Source organism: Pectinophora gossypiella, chromosome 4 (assembly GCF_024362695.1).
Source record: "Pectinophora gossypiella chromosome 4, ilPecGoss1.1, whole genome shotgun sequence".
Lineage (NCBI taxonomy): Eukaryota > Metazoa > Arthropoda > Insecta > Lepidoptera > Gelechiidae > Pectinophora > Pectinophora gossypiella.
Window position 1 is genome coordinate 242,957 of NC_065407.1, and position 21,922 is coordinate 264,878.

Genomic DNA, 21,922 nt, shown 5'->3' on the forward strand with positions numbered 1-21,922 from the left:
GGCTAAACGTTACTCGCTACTATTTGCTCACGAACTGTTATTTCAAAAGGTATTTTCGATTATCTATATATAGGCACTTATAGATTGAAAACAGATTGTAGACCAACTGTGCTCAGCGACGAAGGAAACAGTGAACATACCTGATAAATGTTTTTGAAGATATGTGACCTATTAATCAGCCTGGTTTTCCCTCCGGGTTGGAACTTAAGACAGGCAGTCGCTTCTATAAAAACAGGACCTGTGAAATCTTTAGGTTAGGTAAGCGGATCCGGCAAAAACTAAGAATTTGCTAAGGAGATGGTGAACGGTAAATTCTACCTACCAACCATCTTTATTCTCATAAATATAGCCTATTTCCTGTTCAAGGGTGGGCGGAATATCGTACTCTAATTTAGCCTATTAATTACCAGTTAGTTGGTATGTTTATGTAGGTACTAACGCAAACAATAAATATCTAATGAATATTGGCAATGGTATCGTAACTTCATAGCATTACAAAGTTGAAACGGTAGGTACTCAATTTTACAACTTTTGCCTGTAAACATCTTGCTAAATCTTATCTTATCTTATTTAGCCTATACGATCCCACTGCTGGGCAAAGGCCTCCCCTTGATTTTTCCACTCCTCTCGACTTTGTGCGATCTCCGGCCAATCCTTGCGATAAGCATTGAGGTCGTCACACCATCTTTTACGCGGTCTGCCTCGACTTCTAAGCCCGCCCTGAGGTATCCAGTGAGTAACGACTCGTGCCCACCGCTCCGGATGCATCCGACAAACGTGTCCGGCCCAGTCCCACTTCAGTTTGGCGGACTTTTTCCCTACATCAGTGATACCCGTTTTGGATCGCAGTGTAGTGCTAAATAACGAAAGTAATTTTGTGATATGAACTTTGCTTTGAATATATTTAGAGGATTACAATAAGAATTAACTTACTGTCAAGAATATCATGTTAATTTATTTATTTTGTTGTTAGATATTGTTTAACCTACAGCAGACTAGTTAGGTGTTTGTTTCTGTATGTGTGTAAATTGTTTATAAGTGTCGTAAGCCATAGCTGGTGTCCCCAGGCGAGATAGTGTGCACGGGCCGCGCGCTGGACCGCGAGTCGGCGCCGGCGCACGCGCTGGAGGTGCGCTGCTGGGACGGCGCGCTGGCCAGCACGGCGCGCGTGTCGGTGGCGGTGCTGGACGTCAACGACCACGCGCCCGCCTTCACGGAGCGCTTCTACGAGCTGCGCGTGCCCGGCGCCGAGCCCGGCACCGCGCCGCCGCACCTCGACTCCATACAGGCAAGTAACACTACAGAGGGCCAACCCGTTTTGGATCTTTTGTTACTTGATTGAAGACTAGTAGAAAGACAAAAGTAGGTCATCTTCTATAATCATACTAACCAGAAACTATTTTCATTTAAACGCGTTTTGTGTAAGTAAGTATGTATCATTGTGTGCGCTTCGCGGCACGACTTTAAACGTCACAATTTTGTTATTTTACGTTACGGTTCCTTAAATGTAAACGCATAGAGCAACACGGACCTCCGCGTCTATAAATACGAACATAACCGACCGTTCTCGCTTTACTGTACATAACAGAAGGAAAAACTTTGTCTCCTTCTCCGCGTAATGTTTGAAACTAAATTCATATATCTGAACGAAAGTGAAAATGCAAGTCACGTAACACGGAGCGCTGAGCGCTGTAAGTTGTCATAAATAAACTGTAAAGGTAAACTAGAGCATGCAAATCAGTTACCTGTTCACAGATATAATGAAGGACGTAATAAAGTTCTGTGCAATAAAGGGTATTTGAGTTGATTTGATTTGACGTAATATTATTATTGACTTGTAATAAAATTGATACGTACTTAATAAAATAATAGAAATGTAAATAAGTAGGTACTTACAATTAAATAAGTAACTATAAATACAGAAATGTTTAATATAAAAATTACTATAATATTAAAAATGATACACTATTATTAATATTTTGCTGTGGATATTATTATGGTCTGAAAAATAAAATATGTATGACTATAAATATACTTACTTATTGCAAGTAAATACTCAGGGAACGACGTAAAGTAATGTATTGATGTTTAGATATGATTTTACACGAGTAGGTATATTATACGCAATTGAATGTTAATCGTAATACGACAATCCGTTTAAGCGTGCTCATGCATTTTATATCGTTTATTTACTTAAACGTAACACGCTTCGTGTTCGTAAGCAAATACACAATATAAAATAAGCGAGCATGAACGAGCTAAACTGCGGGACTTGCGATGGGATATGGGATTGCGGTGGTGTGAGAGTTATGATACTGATAACATCTGGTGTGAAGTCAGCGTGTATGTTGCGGTGCGTGTGTGCGTGTGGTAGTGTAGCGTGTGACGTGTGGTGTGTCGTGTTGTAGGGCGACGGAGCGGAGGAAGCGGAGGAGAGCAGCACGGAGTGGGAGGGGGAGGAGGAGGACGCGGGCCGCGCCGCCTGGGACACCATGGACGTGGGGCAGCCGCAGGGGATCTACCTCGCCACGGTCAGTACAGAGCATGTTGTAGGGAGGGACGGAGCGGAGGACAGCAGCACGGAGTGGGAGGGGGAGGAGTGGGGTGCATGGTTTTCCACAAAAGTGGTTTTGTATTCCAAATGATCAATTACATATTCTCTTCAACTTGATTCGGATTGTAAGATATACTCGTCCTTATGTTATATCTACAGTTATTTTCTTTTTTGTGTTGGTTGTGAACTTGAACATTGCTCAACAATAACCCTGCTGTCAGAGTATTTAATTGAGCCGCCAAAGGCCCCTGGCATGTATTAAAGAATAAATACTTAGTACTCAACTACAGTCGTGCCCGACATCTTAACGTGTCCTCCGAAGCACGGAATCACTTATTTCTGGTAATTAATATTGATAATCCGCTGTTATTGTTATTGATTGATTGACATTTATTTTATTCTTTTTCTTATTCTTACAATACAACATGATATACGTGTGTGGGTAGCTTGTAGGTACTACTGAAAATAGAAAACACTTTCACTTAAAATGATACCAAGACGATATCGCAATGTAAAAAAGTTATCACATTTCGTGTAGAGCCAAGCTTCTAACTCCACACGCCCTGACTATACAAACACTAACTTCACAAACTCTACACTTTAGGCAAAATGTGTGGCTCGGCCGTTTCGCTAGCTTTACTTGAGCATAAAGTGAAAAAACTACTTCGCAAATTTCAGCCTTCTTACATATCTGAAAGTACTTTATAATTATGAGGATCGTTAGTGAGTCAGTAGGGTATGTGTCTAAATCGGAGTTTCTGACATCTAAATTACTATGCATTTAAACTTTATTTGTTTAATAAGTCCACTGAATTTGGTTCATCTGGTATAATCCAAACCTCAGATATAGTAAGGGTTAAAAAAATCGATGATAGGTTTCGAGAAAAGTTAGGTTAGGTCAAAGTCAAGGTTAGTAGTGCTCTGCCCCTGCTCTTCGCTTTGCTCGACTTGGCGAGGGCACTCCCATGCCCCCACATATCCTGTTTACTTTCAACTGTTTCGTTATTATTTTTCGCTATAGGCCAGGTATCGATGGAAAAATACGTCATTAATTTCCATCTTCCTCCTTTTTGTGGAACGTACCTAAGATTTGTAATGCTCGACCTCACCCACGCTGGTGTCAGATTTCTTATTGAGCTGCCACAGGCTTCCGACATAGCTCATGTAACTACTACATACTCACTTCAGTATCGGCTTAACGTGTCTTCGAAACACCGAATGACTTTATTTTTCGGATAATTACCTAAGTCATTTCAGCCGGCAATGTCCTAAACGAAAATTAGCCTACAAAGTTATATTTTGTTAGATAGACATTTCTCCCACATGGAAGCGAACCCAGGACCTCCAGATCGTGATAGTTAGTAAAATGTATGTACTTATTGATTGCAGGTGGTGGCGCTGGACCCGGACCTGGGCGAGAACGGCACGGTGCGGTACAGCGCGCGTGCGCGCGGCGCGGCGCGGGCGCTGCTGCGCGTGCACGCGCTCACGGGCCGCCTGTACGCCGCGCCCGCGCTGCGGCGCCAGCCCGGGGACGCCTACGACGTCACCGTACGTACACAGCTCTACATGTGCCGCGACCGTCCAGCCCGACGGACGGTTCAGTCAGAGACCTTGCTGTAATGCCGAACTCCACTCATTTGCCCGCGCAAACTCTGAAATGACCGGTTCACATATAAATAATATACTTAAATAAAACGCGTCGCCTTTTTTACTTATTTACGAGTTAATTACGAATTTAGTACCTACAGCTGTTTGAGCCCATTCATTACTGATTATACATCTAAATATTTACTTAATACAAAATGTAGGCTCGTAAAAAGTGTCTCATTTGACTAGGTTATCACGTAGCCTATTGTGAGTTTAGCACCAATACACCCACACACGCTGAATATGACTACTTTCATAAAAACAGCGAATATGTACCACAATATTACTGAACGTAAGCTTTCTCTCATAAACTTTTATTACTCGTATTAATAGGGCTTATCATTGTACCAGCTTCTGTTCCGCTGGGGTCGCGTTACGTCTAAACTAATTTCGTAACAATCTTTCCTTTTACGAATTATATTAGGGATAATCATTTTTAATCAAAATAAACAGGTAACTAGTGAATGATACATTACGCAGTCGCATGGGGATTAAAGTTCCAACCGACGGCCTAATACTTTTGGGGTTCAACGACCTAATTCCTTTTTTAGGTGCGAGCATGCGACGGCGGGCCGAAGCCCCGCTGCGGCGTCACCCGCGCCTCCATCCGCTGCCTCCCGGCGGGCGGGGGCGCTCCGCCCCGCGTGCCCGCGGTGCCGCCGCTGCAGGTGGCCGAGCTGGATGCACCGCCCTTCCTGCTGGCCGTGCTGCAGGCGCAGGACCCCGACGACGACCCGCTCTACTACAGCATCGTCGGTGAGTGCGACAGGATACACTCTGTGACTTTAAACACAAAGCTAGCCCTATGAAGACACGACACTAGTACGAGACACGTTTCACCGGCAATGTCTCGTTACAGGAGGAGACGAGCGGCAAGAGTTCTACATCGGGCGGTCTGACGGCAGCCTGATGCTGGCGCGGCGGCTGCTGTGGGAGCGCCAGCCGCGCTACCAGCTCAACATCTCCGTCAGCGACGGCGCCCACACTGTCACCACGCTGGTCAGTTTATAACCTATCCCTCATAGTTGTACATCGGCAGCTCAATATCTCCGATTTTTCTTGGGAGTAGGTGGTCCAATAGAATCGATATCTATCGATTGAGTCTTCTCCATTTTACTTTAAATGCTTTAAAAAAAAATCTTTAAAAAATGTTTGATGTAATATGTGTTGATTTGACTTTACTAACATCACCTCTTTCCCGCAGGTGAATATAACAGTGATAAACGACGCGAACGAGGCGGGAGTGTCATTCTCTCGTGAGGAGTATATAGTAGAGGCGGAAGAGTCGGTGCGCGTGGGCGAGGCGCTTGCTGCGCTGCAGGCGCACGGCGCCACGCGACTCCTGTATGGCATCCACGCTGCACGTGCCCCGGCGTCACTCGAGCTGTTCCGGCTGCATGAGCTCACCGGGGTATTAGAGCTCGCGCAGCCGCTTGACAGGTTAGTTAATCTGTGCATGATCACTTGTGTGCATGTATAGCAGAATTGTCAAAGGTGACAGAAGCCATACTTCAAAAATTGAATTGAATTGTGTAGGTACAGATATTGTATGCTAAGAAGAAAGTGACATCCACAGAAAGTATATCTAAATCTAAGACTGACTTGTGACGCCTTACAGCAATTATTTTAACATACAAATATTACATAATCAGCATAATATGTATGTCCCACTGCCGGGCATAGGCCTTTTCAATCAACAGGATGGGATATGAAGCATAGGCCACCACGCTGCTCCATTGCGGGTCGGTGGAGGTTCTTTTACATGTCGGTGGAACCACGGGTAAAAGGGGCTTTTTACGGCTAACAGTCGAGATCAACGGTTTAACGGGTCCTCCGAAGCACGGAATTATCTTACCTTTTCGGCGAATCAGGTGATTCAAGTTTGCAATGTACCAAATTGCAGGACAATCTCACAAAGTGATGTCGACAATGTCCCCATCGGGAATCGAACCCGTATCTCGATGTCGGAAACCCAATGTTCTAACCGCTAGACCAAGGAGGCTGCTACGGAGCATTTATTTTACGTATTTTTAATTAAAACTTAGAACAGTTAGTGGACATTAGAAGCAGGGTTGTGAAGGCGGTGTGTCGGTGCAGGGAAAGCTGCGCGCTGCACGAGCTGACGGTGTGGGCGCGCGACCAGGCGCCGCGCGCGGCGCGGGCGCTGGCGCGCGTGGCGGTGCGCGTGCACGGCGCCGACGAGCACGCGCCCGCCTGGGGCCGGCGCCTGGCCGAGGCGCGCGTGGCCCGCCAGGCGGCGCCCGGCACGCTCGTGGCCGCCTTGCGGGCCGCCGACCCCGACGCGGGCGACGCCGCCTCCATCGTGTACTCGCTGGCCGGGGGAGACTCCGCGGGGCTGTTCGAGATAGGTCAGTATGCGGGATTCAAATTGGAACCTTCTCTTGTTTTGAGGGAGAATATACCTAAAACGCCACAAGGAGCATGGAATTTCGATAGCGTTAGTTTTCAATACAACATTTGTAGTCTGCCGCCTAGTCTAACGCGCAGGCCGACCGCTACCCGTTTTTATAGGACTGCCTGTCTCGGGCCCATATCGGTTCGCAGAGGGGAACGCCTACCCCTTTCCCGTGTTCCTGTTTGCTTACAGCATTCTTATATCTGGACTGACGCACATGACTAAAATAACTTGTGAGGAGCAATAAGTGACCGTGTGGTGTCCGCCCGCAGAGCCGGCGCTGGGCGAGGTGCGGCTGTCGCGGGCGCTGCCGGCGCGCGGGCCGCGCGACTACACGCTGACGGTGCGCGCGGCCGGCGCCGCGCCCGCCGCGCGCGCCGCCTCGCTGCCGCTGCACGTCACCGTCGTGGACCCGGACCCTCTGCCGCCCAGGTCGGACGTGCCACTAAATTGGCCCTGACTTAGTCTTTCGTATTGTTTAGTTTTTATTTAATAAATTTAAATAAGATTTAAATAAAATTTAATAATAAATTTTTCTCAAGTGTAGTCTCCGGTTACCTTTTGTAAGTGCTAGCAGGAACCTGCCTTTACAATAGCTGTCGTATTACTTTCTGGAAAACTTGAGTTTGTGCCGTCTACGTGGTCAATGTCATCAGAGAACTTTTAGCTCTTAATTTTTGTAGCTGAATCTGTAACGTAATTATGTAGTCATATTGGTGGAAAATGAATCACTGATTGCCGGCGTCGCCTTTGCATTGTTGCTCATTCTTAAAACGACGAGTCCAAAGTCATAAAGTTACTACGACAGCGAAAGATTTATGAGAATATTTCTTGATTTTATTGTTATTGTTGTTTCCAGGTTCACGCATACACAAGTGATAGCATCAGTGTACGAAAACGAACCAGCTGGTACGGCCGCAGGCGCAGTCGAGGCGCGAGGCGGCGCGGGAGTGTGGTACTGGCTGGAGGGCGCGCGCGGTCGCTTCCGGCTCAACCCCGCCGCCGGGGCCCTGGCCACCGCCGCGCCGCTCGACTACGAGGAACAGAACCTGTACAACCTTACAGTCACCGCAATGAGTATGGTAAGATATCTGTATACCTATATTACAACCAAAAATACAATACATAACATTACGTAATGATTGCATCTCGACAGAGATTGGCCTTTAGCAGTTTATTGTTTCCTAAACCTTTTTACAAACAAAATTACTACAAATAATAACTCCGCCAAAATTTAACTAAGAACCTCCCTTCTCCCCAGGGCGGCGGCATGGCAACCGCGAACATAATAGTGCACGTGCTGGACCGCAACGAGTACCCTCCCGTGCTGCGCCGCTCCTCGTACCGCGGCCGCATATCTGAAGCCGCGAGTGTCGGCGCGCTGGTGACTGCGGTAGACTCGGACGAGCCGGGCGCCCCACTGGTCCTCGAGGCGGATGATAAGGACTCTCCAGATAATCAGCAGAGGGCCTATGAGATCCTGGAGCCCGAAGCCGCGTCCAAGTTTAGAGTAGATCCAACTACCGGCGCGCTGCGGCTCGCCTCGCCGCTCGACTATGAAGAAGCTACTGTGCACGAGTTTACTGTCAAGGTTTGTTGTCCAACTTTTTGACTCGTTCGGGAACAGAAAATTCACAAACGATGTCCCAATTCCAAGTATCAGTGGTGTCGCAAAATTTGTAAAGTTCTGCCTCTACTCAAATGAATGATTAAGCTAACGTCATGATCGTGACCAAACAGGTGGTAGACATGGGCAGCCCGCGTCTGCCCTCGGAGAGCTCAGCGCGGGTGACGGTGGAGGTGCTGGACGTGAACGACTGCCCACCCCGGTTCGCCGCCGCGTCGATGGAGGCCACGCTGCTGCTGCCCACGGCGCGCGGCGTGGCCGTGCTGGCGCTGCCCGCCACCGACCCCGACCTGCCGCGCGGCGCCGCCATCAAGTACGACATCATCGAGGTACGCCGCTACTTGTTTCTGTCGTTTATTTTACATGTGTTACATAATTTTCACAAAACATTTTAAAATTTTTCCATGTTCAATTTCAATTTGATATCCCCAGGGAGACCCGGACGGCGCATTCGGCATGACGTTGGACGGCACGCTGGAGACGCGGCGCGCGGAGGGGCTGGCGGACACGTACCGGCTGCGCGTGCGCGCGTCCGACGGCCAGTACGCGGGCACGGTGCGCGTGCGCGTGCGCGTGCGCGGCGCCGACAACGCGGGGCTCGCCTTCCACAAGGCCGACTACTACGGCTCCGTGCTCGAGAACTCCACCAAGCCCGCCACCATCGCCGTGCTCAACGTGCTGGGGGCGGCCCTCAATGAGCACATCGAGTTCCGGATTCTAAACCCGGTTGAAGGTTTTGAGGTGAGAAAATTGTCGTTACGTACTCAAAATGGTTAGCGAGTGTTCGTAAAAAGTGTAGATCTTGTAATTCACGAAGGCAGTTGGCCTTTGGTGCATGTACGTACGTACACGTATAGCCGACTGTCTTCGTGGGTTGCAAGAAACTGAGAAACACTAAGTACTCGTATATTTTACCCAAACGAGTAACCGTTTTATCTACCGCAGGTGGGCGTAACATCAGGCGCGGTCCGCAGCACGGGCGTGGCGTTAGACCGCGAGGCGCGCGACTCGTACACGCTGCTGGTGCAGGCGCGGGGCGGGGCGGGCGGCGGGGCGGAGGGGGGGCGCGTGGCGCACGCGCGGCTGCACGTGGCGGTCACGGACGTCAACGACAACTGCCCGCTGTTCGTGGAGCGGCCCTACGTGGCGGCGGTGCTGGCGGGGGCGGAGCCCGGCACTCCGGTCATACGCGTGCAAGCCATCGATGCTGACGCCAACGATAACGGCGAGGTACTACATGCTATATCGGTTAATTAGTTCTTGACTGACCTGTATGTCTTTCGTGTTTTTTATTTATTCATGTCTTTTTTACAAGTACAAATAAAAGTGTGACTCGGCAGGTCCGGTACGAGATGAAGCGCGGTCACGGCGAGTTGTTCCGTGTGGACCGCCGCAGCGGACAGATCTCACTGAAACAGACGCTAGACGCGCACAACCAGCTTTACACCCTCGTCATTGCCGCTTTCGATGGAGGTGAGTGATATCTGTATATAAAAGAGTCTCCTAAAAGAATCTTCGAAGCCATAACTGAGACTGGATGATACTTGGTTACTTGCTGCCCGAGCAATAAGGGCGCTTGTTGTGCCTTTCTGTATCTTGTGTCCGTCGTGCTCAATAATGAACTTTATCAATCTAATAACCATAATAATTGATTAATCGGGACACATAGAAATGACGTAGATGTGAAAGGAAATCAGAAAGGGCAGTATGCCCGTAAGAAGGGTGGCGACACTCCTGATTGTGCGCATGCGCAGGCGTGCCGGCGTGCGGCGCGGAGGCGGGCGTGGGCGTGCGCGTGTGGGGCGGCGGCGCGGCGCCGCGCTGGGAGCGCGCGCACGTGGCGCTGGCGGCGCGCGAGGACGTGGCGCCCGGCCAGCCGCTGGCCGCGCTGCGGGCGCTGTCGCCGCTGCAGCGCCAGCTCATCTACACGCTGGTGGACGCCGACCCGCCCACCGCCGACCTCTTCGAGATACACTTCGACACCGGTATGTTGCGCACTCAAACGCCCCCAGTTCATTAATATCCGTAACGTTGCTTGGAAATCGATATTTTTTTACAGTTTTGAGGCATGTCGGTTTCCGAGTTGGATAATAACTAATCCATCACGGAACCTCCGACGTGGGTTCCCTTTCCGTGGAGCTGTGGTTTCCTACAATAACGGCGCCTCTCCTTACCCGGTGAACGTAAAATGCATGATCCAACTCTTAATACCGACGATTCGCCCGCTATCGATTTCCAAATAACAAAGTCTGCAACTGAGCGCGGACGTCAAGGGTTGCATGTCGGGTGCGACCGCGCGACTGGCATGCGTAGTGCAGGTTGACACAGTAACAGGACTCGGTGTACACGTCCGTCACTGTCCGGGACACCATTAACCGGGAAGCCTCACCCCGACCCCGACGGTGGCATAGTGTTATAGAGAGACTAACGCATTGGTTTTATCCGCAGCACCCGACAGAGGCAATAGTCCATGTGAGTATCCGTATGACGCTCCCAGCGCTGGGTTTACACGCACACACTATCATCCCACTCGCGACAATGCGCCACGTTTTAAAACCTTCTACTGGTTAACGTGGTATGAACGTGTGTGCCTTCATCTTCATCCTCTCATCGCCTAACTTCTTCATGAGTTTATCAGTTGCCCTCCATACTCACAGGAACAATATATTTTGGTTTGCTTTAGGTGTCACGCTATATCGCTTTAGGTGTGCATGAGGTAACCGTTCACTAGCTGTAGATACTAAAACATTAACTATGTCGCTGGGTGCAGCATGCGTTTGGGTTAAATACATGCCGTTATATTTTGTCGTAAAAACATTGTTTTACTAATTTACATGGCATACAGGATTACTTTGATTCCAAGCTCCGATTCATTTTTTCAATGACGCATACGATTCCTTGCACGGGCCAATTAGTATCATAGAACACATTTCTGGTTTTGAAAGGTCATTTTTATAATTTCTGTTAAAACGAAACCTTTCATGTCGAAATTTATCAAGTGCATGTTTCAGAAATCGTCATTCATATCACGACACAGTGTATATACGCTACAAATATATATGTACCTTGTCTTCTATATCGGCGCAAAAAGTCCATTTTATTCATAGACTAGCAGTCGCGTCTCCGTCTGCCTAAACCTGAGCTAACCCTAAACAGATTAGCGTGATTTCTATTGCAAATGTTAATCAAGCATTATTGTATAAATAAAATGACAAAATTTCGTTTTAATCCAACCAGTCGTTTTGGTGTCATATGTGCTCAAACCCGAAATAGTTACAGTGCCAAAGGATTTTTGTAACGATTTAGCAGACAAGGCATACGAGCGTTATACGGATGCTAACCCCCGTGTGCCCCAGGCGCGGTGGTGGCGCGTTCGCCGCTGGACTACGAGGCGGCGCACACGCACGCGCTGACCGTGCGCGCCACGGACGGCGTGACGGGCGCGTACGCCGACGCCAGCGTCACGCTGCAGCTCACCGACGTCAACGACTGCGCGCCCGACCTGGACCGCGACCTCTACCGCGCCGCCGTCAGCGAGGCCGCCGCGCTGGGGGACCTGGTGCTCGTTGTTCACGCTACTGACAACGATACTGGTAACTTATTTATGGTTTTTAGTCCATCAGAAACATATTCTTCTGATATTTATGCCAGAAGTGATGAACCAAATAAATGCTATACCGAAGCAAGGTCTGTACTTAGCAGGAGGACGTATAAAAATAAGCTACGTTAATGATAACGGCTACAACAACAACGACAAGATCAGCTAGTAACGTGTCAAGTTGTTCCCGCAGGAGCGAACGGCGAGGTGATGTACTCACTGTCACGCGCGGCGGGCGGCGACAACGAGTCGCTGGCCTTGTTCAGCATCGACCCTGAGTCCGGCGCGGTCCGTGTGGCGGCGCCGCTGGACGCCGAGCTGCGCAGTCAGCACCATCTCATCGTCACTGCCGCAGACAAGGGACGACCGTCACTCCACACTACCGCGCATCTCTTCATTACTGGTATGGATAACTAAAACCTACAAGCTCAAAACCCCTCAACGAAATCAAAATCTGCCAAAAATGTGACAACGAGCAGGATGTTGCTGACATTGTGCCAAAAGTGTCTGCAAAAGGAAAACGACGTTCTAGTATTCTCAAACTATGCGTGACCCAACCTTATGAAATTATCATCTTTCTAAAAAAGTAACTTTTCCAGTTAGATTTTATTTTTTCCCATTTCGTTTCCAGTGGACGATGTGAACGACAGCGAGCCGCGGCTGGAGCGCGCGGTAGTGTCGGCACTGGTGTCAGTAGAGGCGGCGCGCGGCACGGCCGTGGCGCGGGTGGCGGCCTGGGACCCCGACGCCAGGGACGCGGGCAGGCTGAGGCTCGCACTAGCCGGCGCAGCCCCAGAACGGGCTGCATTCCACGTCGATCCGCAAAGGTTGGTTACTTTAACGGGCTGGAAATAACGTACTTAGTATTGTACAAAATGTTAATTCCCTTACTTACATAAAAATCTCATGTCAACCTATAGTTTTCATGTAAAAGCAATTAAACTTTTAATTTCTATAGAAAGTTAAGAAATATCTGAAGAGAAGTGACGTTATTGCTGAAACTAAAGCCAGGTGTTCGTTCGCAGCGGGCTGCTGACGCTGGGCGACGAGGCGGCGTGGGCGGCGCTGGGCGGCGCGGGCGCGCGCTCGCTCAACGTGTCGGTGACGGACGGCGCGCACGCCGCCTTCGCGCGCGTCAAGCTGCAGGCCGCGCCCGCCAACCGCGCGGCGCCGCACTTCCCGCACCTCGTGCACGAGGCGCGCGCCCAAGACAACCAGCCGCCGCCCGTGCTGCTCACCACCGTACGCACACACATTATGCTTGCTGCTCGAATCTAACGATCTTAGGTGCAAAACACTCGGAAAAGACCAAGTAGGAAAACATTGCCCATCCACACAAGAGACGAAGTCTCTTCCGGTTGTCTCGCTTCCTACCGTACTTGTTCGTAATAATATAAGCGAATTAGAAGATATATAGATACTCTGCCCTTTTCAACGATCACTTTAACTGGCCTCCAATTCAATTAAATATAGATAAATACTTAAATTTTCAGGTAAAAGCGTACGACGATGACATCGGCGAATACGGCACGATAACGTATTCGATTCCATCGGCGAAGCTCCGCGAGACATTCGCTATCGACTCGACGTCGGGAGCTCTGACGAGCCGCGTGGTGCTGGACCGCGAGGCGCGCGCCGAGTGGGAGGTGGGCGTGACGGCGAGCGACGGCGGCGGGCTGCTGCGGCACACGGTGGTGCGCGTGCGCGTGCAGGACGCCAACGACAACGCGCCCGCCTTCCCGCTCGCCGAGTACCGTGCGGCCGTGCGGGCCGACCGCGCGCCGCTCGCGCCCTTCCTGACGCTCGCGGCCAGGGACGCCGACACGGGGGAAAACGCTCGACTCACGTACTCCATATACGAAGGCGATGTCAAGTCCGATGCGACCGGCCTGTTCCATGTCGATCCGCATTCCGGTGCGCTGTCGTTTGCACGGAATGCTTCGCAATTCGGTGAGTAGGCTTTAGGCAACTTTATTTTACTTGACTTATTCCCTTTAGAACGAAAGACCACCTGAAAGACCATCTAGGCACAGACAGTCCATTGACAAATACAAGAATACTTTTATAATAATAGTGCTGTCAAGTTTTCTAAAACCGCACCATAGTAAGTAACCATTCCACGCCCCGTCAGCGTCCCGCGCCGTGCAGGTGTGGGTCCGCGCCCGCGACCCGGGCGGGCTGGCGGGCGAGGCCCCGGTGTCCGTGTTCGTGCTGGGCGCAGCCGACGCCGCGCCGCGGGTGGCGCCGCCGCCGCCCTCCGTGTTCCTGCCCGAGGACGCTACCCCCGGCACGCTCATAGTGGAACTACGCGCCGATCCCCCCATTCCCAACTACCGCCTCGCACCTGGACTCTGGCCGAGAGAACTCTTTGCTATCGATTCCGCTGGAAGATTAGTGTTAGCTGGACAACTTGATCGGGAAACTGCGCAGGAACATGTTATAGGTATGGCTGTTATGAGTATTTCTTGAGTAATAATAGTCCAAAATAAGTGTCAAAACTTAATAAAATAAATTAATCATGAGTTTGGTAAGATCTTTTTCTTAGGAAAACAATATTAAAAATTATTTATTCGTAGATTAAAAACAAACTCTCCGATCGCCAAAATATTTAAAGTGTAAACCTCTACTATAAGTCGTACCTATATCTGATCCACAGGTATAATAGCAGAGGGCTCAGGCAGCCCTGCACCGGCTACACTGCTGCAGACGAGGCTACACGTGCTGGACGTGAATGAGCACGCGCCCGCCTTCCACTCGGCGCCGTACGTGGTGCACGTGTCCGAGAGCACACCGCCGCACACCAGCCTCGTGCAGCGTAAGTCATTAACAGCGCACTGGTGCATCACAGCAAGCAAGTGGATCCACTAACAAGTGAATATAGCAGGGATACCAGTTCTGCTATATCCACTTGCTAGTGTTAGTTTTTGCGCAACGTTGCTTTAACAATTCCTCCAACATTGCAGTGATGGCGGACGACCCGGACGCGGGGTCCAACGGCGAGGTCCGCTTCTCTCTCGCGGACGAGGCAGACTCCGCCCTGTTTGCCGTGGACCCGTACTCCGGCTGGGTCACGACCCTGGCCACGTTGGACCGCGAGGCGCGCCCCGAGCACCGCGTGCCAGTGTTGGCGCATGATAATGGAGTCACTCGTCGCACGGCGCGTGGCACGCTCGTCGTCAGACTCGTCGACTACAACGACTGCCCGCCTGTGTTCAAACAAGACCTTTACAGTGCTGATGTGAGTTCTCTATTAGTTTTTATCCGAAGCAAGACACACCCTTAGAATATTTCGTTTAATAACAAATCACACATACAGGTACTGGAAGACGCAGCCCCTGGCACAGTGGTGACCCGCCTCGAGGTAGACGACGCGGACACCACAGGCTCCCCACTAACATTCCTGGTGGCCGGCGGCGACCCGCGCGCACGGTTCCAACTCCGCGCCACCGGGGAGCTGTTGGTTGCGCGTGCGCTGGACCGAGAGACAGAGGACTTCTACTCGCTCAGTATAGCAGCTACAGATGGGAAGTTTACTGCCTATACTACTGTGAATATTACCGTGCTCGACGTCAATGGTAAGTCAATTACTAGGACAGAATTTATATTACAAATGTGTTGTAGAAGAAAGGGATAGTTTTGTAAATGTAACATGAATAAAATCTTCAACACTTTCCGGGATACAACCTCCACTAGCGATGTCCATGTGTAACGTGATACCTAATCCATAGATCATAGAGTATCATAAACAACAACACCTAGAGTCTTGCTTTTAAGATGTGCTTATATTTGCCAAAACTTTTTTCGAGAAAAAATTTTGAACACGTCATCTGCGTGTGTGTGTGTGATGACGCCCATACGATTGAAGACTAAAGTTAAACTTAGTTCAGTCACTGGTGAGGAGCGGAGAGTTGCCGTTGTATACGTAGTATTATTCCTTGTTGTATGACATTGACTGACGCCACGTGGCACACAACCTCGCAGACAACCCGCCGTACTGCGTGCGGCACCGCTACCGCGCGCGGCTGTCGGAGGCGGCGGCGCCGGGCACGCGCGTGGCGGCGCTGCTCACGGCCGACGCCGACCTGCCCTCCAGCCCCGGCCCCGCGCACCACCTGTCCGGGGAACACCACCATCACTTCCACATACATAAGGTACTCTTTATAATTATTACATGCGACACACTTGGCGAATCTTTATACATCTACGTGTATTTTTTTTCCAATTTAGCCGTGATCTGCCAACAAATAAATTTCTTGTACGTGGCGAGTGTTTAAAAGAGAAAAATTAATACCTAGTTACTTGAAGAATTGAGAAGTACTTATTTCAAATTATGTCGCGTTTACCAGTTTTATAATAATAAATAAAACCCCCAACCCAATAGCCCAGTTCCCTTTGTTCCCATAATCCTACACGAACCGGGGATTGTCTTTGGGTGCACTCCCATAGTGCATACAGGGATAATCGCTGGTTAGTGTCACACCACATTTAGATTAAACTGTCTTAAGGGGCCTCTACGTGTTGGCTTCGGCCCCACGCACGCCTTCCAAAAGTTCGGGCCTCCATAGGCCCGAGATATGAAAAAGACATACAAATAATAATAAATAGTAAATAAAGAACTATTTACAGGCATGTAAACCCATTATTACAAAAAATTTAAAAATATTACAAAAAATATGATATACGTATAGTGACCTCCCCGCGACATAATTGTTTATATTAGCAATGTATATAAATAAATTATTTCCTACAAATTAAAACTTATTTCCCCAGGACACCGGTGTGATAACAGTGGCGATGCCGCTGGACCGCGAGACTGTCAGCTCGTACAAACTAGAGGCGCATGCGCGTGACCGCGACCGACCGGAGTGGGGTTGCAGCTCCGAGCTTCTGGTGACGCTGGATGACGTCAACGACAACTCGCCGCGCTTCTCCGCCGACGAGTATAGCGTGACGTTACCCGAAGACGCCGACCTTGGCACACTCGTCGCGAAGGTATTGATGAGACTTGCGAAGTTTGAAATTAATTAAGCGAACAAAATTGAAAAAGCCTTGAGAATCTTAACTAACCTTACTTTAAATTTTGTAGTTGATGATTAAAAATTTACAGAGAAAACATCGATGATACATACATACATTCCATCAATCGTTAAATCACACGACTAAAAGTCGTCAACAACTTTAAAAAAAACTCACCACACCAAAACATTTTTTTAGGTGCACGCAACAGACGCAGACCTCGGCGAGAACCGTCTTGTGCGGTACTCGTGGGTGGAGGACAACGCGAGCGGCGCATTCGAGCTGTCGCCCGATAGCGGCATCATCACACTACGAACCGCGTTGGACCGCGAGCAGCAGGCGGAGCACAGACTAGTTGTGCGTGCGAGAGACGCGGGCCGGCCGCCGCGCTCCGCCACCGCCACCGTGCGGCTCAGCGTTGCCGACGTCAACGACAACCCGCCAGAGTTCGAGTTCAGGGCATATCGCGCCACTGTTCCCGAGCTTGACGCTGTAGGCACAGAGGTAAGGAGATTGTGGGAATCGTTTTTATAAATCAAATCAATTTATTTGCGAGAACACATAGAATACAATGATATAATAATGATATTTTAGGTTCTGGTTTGACTGGGTTGGTTGTTAATGTTTAAGGAGATAACCTTATCGTTCATCCGTTCCAGATCCTTAGAGTACGAGCGACTTCTCGAGATACAGGTGTCAACGCAGACGTTTACTATTCTCTGGTCGGCGGAGACGATCGCGATGACTTTACCATCGACCGCGGCACCGGCGCGCTGTCCATAGCTCGGCCGCTCGACTACGAGCGACGACGAGAGTACTTCCTCACCGTGCAGGCGATCGACGGCGGCTCCCCGCCGCTCAGCGACCTGGCCACCGTCAACGTCACCGTGGAGGACAGCAACGACAACGCGCCCGTGTTCACGCAGGCCTCGTACGGCGCTCGGGTGCGCGAAGACGCGGCGGCCGGCACGCGCATGCTGCAAGTGATCGCCGATGATGCCGACGCCGGGGTCAACGGCCGCGTCACATACTCCATCGCGCGCGGCGACCCCGACACGCGCTTCGCGATCGACGCCGACACCGGCTACGTGTCCGTGGTGCGCCCGCTCGACAGGGAAACCACGCCAGCCTACGTGCTCGAAGTGCGAGCCCGCGACCGCGGTATACCTTCTCTGGAAGCCACGGCGTTAGTGAATGTAGAAGTCGTCGACGCGAACGACAATCCACCTCTCTTCTCACAATCTAACTACTCCGCCGTAGTTCGCGAAGATCGGCCGCTCGGACACACTATCCTTAAGTTCGAAGTGGAGGACGCCGATGCTCCACCTAATTCGGCTCCTTATACGTTCGACTTCCAGTCCGGCAACGAGATGGGCGCGTTCCGCCTCGAGCAGGACGGCTACCTACGATCGGCGACTCGCTTCAACCACCGCATCAGAGACCGCTACGTCCTGCAGATCCGTGTGTTCGACAATGGAACACCACCGCTCTTCTCGGACGCTTGGGTGCACATTCGAGTAGTGGAGGAGTCGCAGTATCCCCCGGTGGTGACTCCCCTGGAAGTGACCGTCAACTCGTACCTGGACGAGTTCCCGGGCGGAGTGGTGGGCAAGGTGTTCGCATCTGATCGCGATGCATATGACGTGCTGACATACGCGCTCGCTCCTGTCGCCGGCGCACCGTACGCGCCAACGGATCTGTTCGAGATCGATTCGACAGACGGCACGCTTCGAGCCGCACCGCGCCTGGACGTCGGCGATTACAGACTCAACGTAACGGTAGACGACGGCAAATTCACCGGCTTCGCCATCGTGCGAGTGACCGTAGTACTGATATCAGACGAGCTGTTAACTCAAGCTATAGTGGTACGGTTCCGGGAGGTGACCGATCGAGATTTCGTACTGAGCCATCGGAAAGGGTTCCTCCGCGCCGTGGCCGAGGCGACGGACTGCGAGCCCAGCGACGTCGTCATCATCGGCGTGCAGCCGTCGGAGGTCGGGAACATGGTCGACGATGACACCATCACTAGGCGGCGAAGACAGGTTTGTAAAACTTTTGAATTACTTAAAACCGTCATAAATTTAAGAAGTTACAGAATTGGCCTTGGATAGGATAGACAATATTGGAGAATACTGCACCAACAAGAGCGTATTTCTTAAGTTAATAATGGAATTATTATTCTCAGGTGGCTCAAGATTTGGACGTGGCATTCGCCGTGCGCTCGGGCAACGGCCTACTACCGGCGGAAGCGCTACGCAGACGACTGCACGCACACGTGGAGCGACTAGAAGAACGCACACGACTGGTGGTGGAAGAATTGGTTCGTGCAGTCTGTGGCGGCTGCGTGCACGGCTCGTGTGTGGAGCGCGTGGTGCTGCGCGGCGGCGCCCGCGTGGTGGCGGCCGACGTGGTGGCGCTGGTGGCGCCAAAGCACGCGCTGCGCGCGCTCTGCGCATGCGCGCCCGGCCACGCCGGCGTGCGCTGCGACGTGCCGCTCAGCGACTGCAAGCCCGCGCCCGACGGTGAGCTGCAAACATTATAATTATTTGTTACTTTTACCTTTACTTTTGAGAGAGAGACAGATCGGGGTAACTCTTTAGTGGGTTACTGATCGCAATAATGCGGAATTTCGTGGACTGTGTTGTAGTGTGTACTTAATACTATATACTTAATACCTCAGTGTTAATTATGAATGAGTCCATGAAATTGAAGTAATGAACATCCACCTTTTTCCTCAGGTTCAGAGTCGGCTTGCTGTGACGGACCGGAGTGTCGCACCGCCGGGGTAGTCCAACTAAGCGGCGACGGCTACCTAGTGTACCGCTTAGAACGCGGCGTGGTGGACGGCGCGCGCCTCTTGGATGACGAGATCAATCTGTCACTGCGCTTCCGCACGCGTCACAGCCGCGGGACTTTACTGCACGCTGCGGGACGAGTCGATTACGCTACTTTGGAACTTATAGACGGACAGGTATGGTTGGTTTTACTTATTTACGTTTTAATCCTATTCGCATTTCCTATGAAAAACATCGTTAGTCTGGTTATCGAGCTATTGCACCTTGTAGACAGCAGTGCGTTGATACAAGTTCCCCTCGGCAGGTCCAGTTCCGCATGGAGCTGGGGTCGGGCGCGGTGGCGGTGCGCGCGGGCGAGGCGCTGGCGGACGGCGCGTGGCACACGGCGCGGCTGCAGCGGCGCGGCGCCGCCGTGCGCCTCACCGTGGACCGCCGCGCCGCGCGCGCCATGGCGCCGCCGCCGCACGCGCTGCTGGACGCGCGCCCCGACCGCGTGCTGCTGGGCGCCGTGCTGGCGCGCCACGCACACCCCACGGCACCCGAGCAGGTACGATGCCTTTCGCGAAGCTAATCCACGAACACTCACCGGAAGTCCGAACACCGAATCGTAGGAAATGGGCGATGCAGAAGAACGGCCCACGTAAAGGGAGTGCCAGACCACCGATCTGTCGAGACTTAGAAGCGACAAATCCGCAGGTGACATACGGCTTCCACGGCTGCCTGGCGGACATCAAGCTGGGCGGAGTGCCGCTGCCGCTGGAGGAGGGCGGCACGGCGCAGGACGGGCGCGCGCAGCTGGTGCGGCGCGTGCGCGCGCGGCTGGGCGCGGCGTGCGCGCCGCTGGCGCCCGCCGGCGCGTGCGGCGCCGCGCCCTGCCAGCACGGCGGCACGTGCCGGGACCTGCCGCTGCCCGCGCTGCTCGAGGGCGAGGCCGACGACGGCTACACGTGCGCGTGCCACGCCCGGTTCCTGGGCCGCCATTGTGAGGTGAGTTTGGGATCGATTCAAAACGCTTAAGGAAGCACGTTGCAGCCTGTCGTGATTTCATCTCGGTTTCTTGAAGAACATCCGCTTCGAATCTGCTAATCGTATGACGTGTACAGATCGACACGGACCCGTGCGCGTCGGGCCCGTGCCTGCACGGCGGCGTGTGCTCGGCCGACGGCGCGGGCGGGTTCCAGTGCGCCTGCGCGGCGGGGCTGAGCGGCGCGCGCTGCGAGCGCGGCCGCTGGTGCGCGCCCGGCGTGTGCGCACACCAGGGCGCCTGCGAGGAGGGCGAGTGGGGGCCCTCGTGCCGCTGCCGCGGGTGAGTGCTACATCTGTCGAGACTGATGGTAATACTATCTCATCAACTGCGAAGTATATGACGACTACATGGAGGAAGTTTCACTACATGAGTTCTGCAAACGCTATCTATCATACATTCATGAACAAACGTTGGATACTTTTCCAGCGGTAACATCCACGTAACAATACACTTTACCCCCCACAGCTATTTCGGTCCGCGTTGCCAGTTCGACGTGGACGAGTGTGCGGGCGAGCCGTGCCTCAACGGCGCCACCTGCCTCAACGAGCCCGGCTCCTTCCGCTGCTTGTGTCCGCCTGATAAGACCGGTGAGTCAACATCAGATTTACTTGTCCTTTTTCCCCTTTTGCAGCCTCCCGTAATCTAGTAGTCAGAACCCGTGGTCAGAACACTCGGCAGGGACCAGGTTCGATGCGGAGGAAACGAGACGGTCTTTTGTGAGTCTTTTCAGACTACCCGAAACACGTTAAACCGTTGTCTCCACTGTGAGCCATGTCAGAGGCTTTTCGTGGGTTAATGATAACTTTGTCATCAGCTTTACGTAGGGTAAGGTAATCGACCCGAAAAAAACAGTACGCTGATCAGAGTGGAAATGTTGTGGTGTTTGTGTTTTGCTTGAAAAGCTCACGAACCATGGTGTCGTGCCGCAGGCATGAACTGCGGCAACCCGCTGTACTCGGACGCGGTGGTGGCGGGCGAGGCGGCGGGCGCGCGCGCCGTGGGCGAGCTGTGGCGCTGGGCGCTGGCGGCGCGCTGGCCGCTGGGCGCCTTGGCGGGCGCGGCGCTGGCGCTGCTGCTGGCGGCGCTGCTGCCCGTGTGTCTGCGCCGGCGCCGCGCCGCCCGCGCGCGCCGCGCCGCCAAGGACGAGCCGCTCAACAGCCACGCGCCCGACAAGCTGGCTGCGGGGCGCCCGCGCGTCTCCAAGCTGTCTAACCTGGAAGGTACAATAATCTGTCTTGA

General features: G+C 52.0%; 1 protein-coding gene across 1 annotated transcript in view; it reads left to right on the forward strand.

The window, feature by feature from the left end:
- The window catches only part of LOC126366394 (fat-like cadherin-related tumor suppressor homolog), a 44,026-nt gene that overhangs the window by 18,281 nt on the left and 3,823 nt on the right, over positions 1-21,922 (forward strand). The window contains exons 8-43 of the mRNA XM_050009502.1: positions 1,068-1,288; positions 2,409-2,531; positions 3,944-4,105; positions 4,756-4,960; positions 5,064-5,203; positions 5,409-5,644; positions 6,302-6,573; positions 6,893-7,052; positions 7,480-7,702; positions 7,882-8,211; positions 8,361-8,576; positions 8,680-8,988; positions 9,193-9,477; positions 9,588-9,720; positions 10,002-10,232; positions 10,696-10,719; positions 11,604-11,840; positions 12,039-12,248; positions 12,477-12,672; positions 12,871-13,087; positions 13,339-13,795; positions 13,977-14,288; positions 14,502-14,660; positions 14,809-15,083; positions 15,162-15,420; positions 15,827-15,996; positions 16,616-16,837; positions 17,060-17,365; positions 17,521-18,903; positions 19,047-19,383; positions 19,600-19,832; positions 19,961-20,203; positions 20,353-20,643; positions 20,760-20,962; positions 21,149-21,270; positions 21,613-21,903. Coding sequence (XP_049865459.1) covers positions 1,068-1,288; positions 2,409-2,531; positions 3,944-4,105; positions 4,756-4,960; positions 5,064-5,203; positions 5,409-5,644; positions 6,302-6,573; positions 6,893-7,052; positions 7,480-7,702; positions 7,882-8,211; positions 8,361-8,576; positions 8,680-8,988; positions 9,193-9,477; positions 9,588-9,720; positions 10,002-10,232; positions 10,696-10,719; positions 11,604-11,840; positions 12,039-12,248; positions 12,477-12,672; positions 12,871-13,087; positions 13,339-13,795; positions 13,977-14,288; positions 14,502-14,660; positions 14,809-15,083; positions 15,162-15,420; positions 15,827-15,996; positions 16,616-16,837; positions 17,060-17,365; positions 17,521-18,903; positions 19,047-19,383; positions 19,600-19,832; positions 19,961-20,203; positions 20,353-20,643; positions 20,760-20,962; positions 21,149-21,270; positions 21,613-21,903 — 9,393 coding nt within the window. The remainder of the gene's footprint in view (positions 1-1,067; positions 1,289-2,408; positions 2,532-3,943; positions 4,106-4,755; positions 4,961-5,063; positions 5,204-5,408; positions 5,645-6,301; positions 6,574-6,892; positions 7,053-7,479; positions 7,703-7,881; positions 8,212-8,360; positions 8,577-8,679; positions 8,989-9,192; positions 9,478-9,587; positions 9,721-10,001; positions 10,233-10,695; positions 10,720-11,603; positions 11,841-12,038; positions 12,249-12,476; positions 12,673-12,870; positions 13,088-13,338; positions 13,796-13,976; positions 14,289-14,501; positions 14,661-14,808; positions 15,084-15,161; positions 15,421-15,826; positions 15,997-16,615; positions 16,838-17,059; positions 17,366-17,520; positions 18,904-19,046; positions 19,384-19,599; positions 19,833-19,960; positions 20,204-20,352; positions 20,644-20,759; positions 20,963-21,148; positions 21,271-21,612; positions 21,904-21,922) is intronic.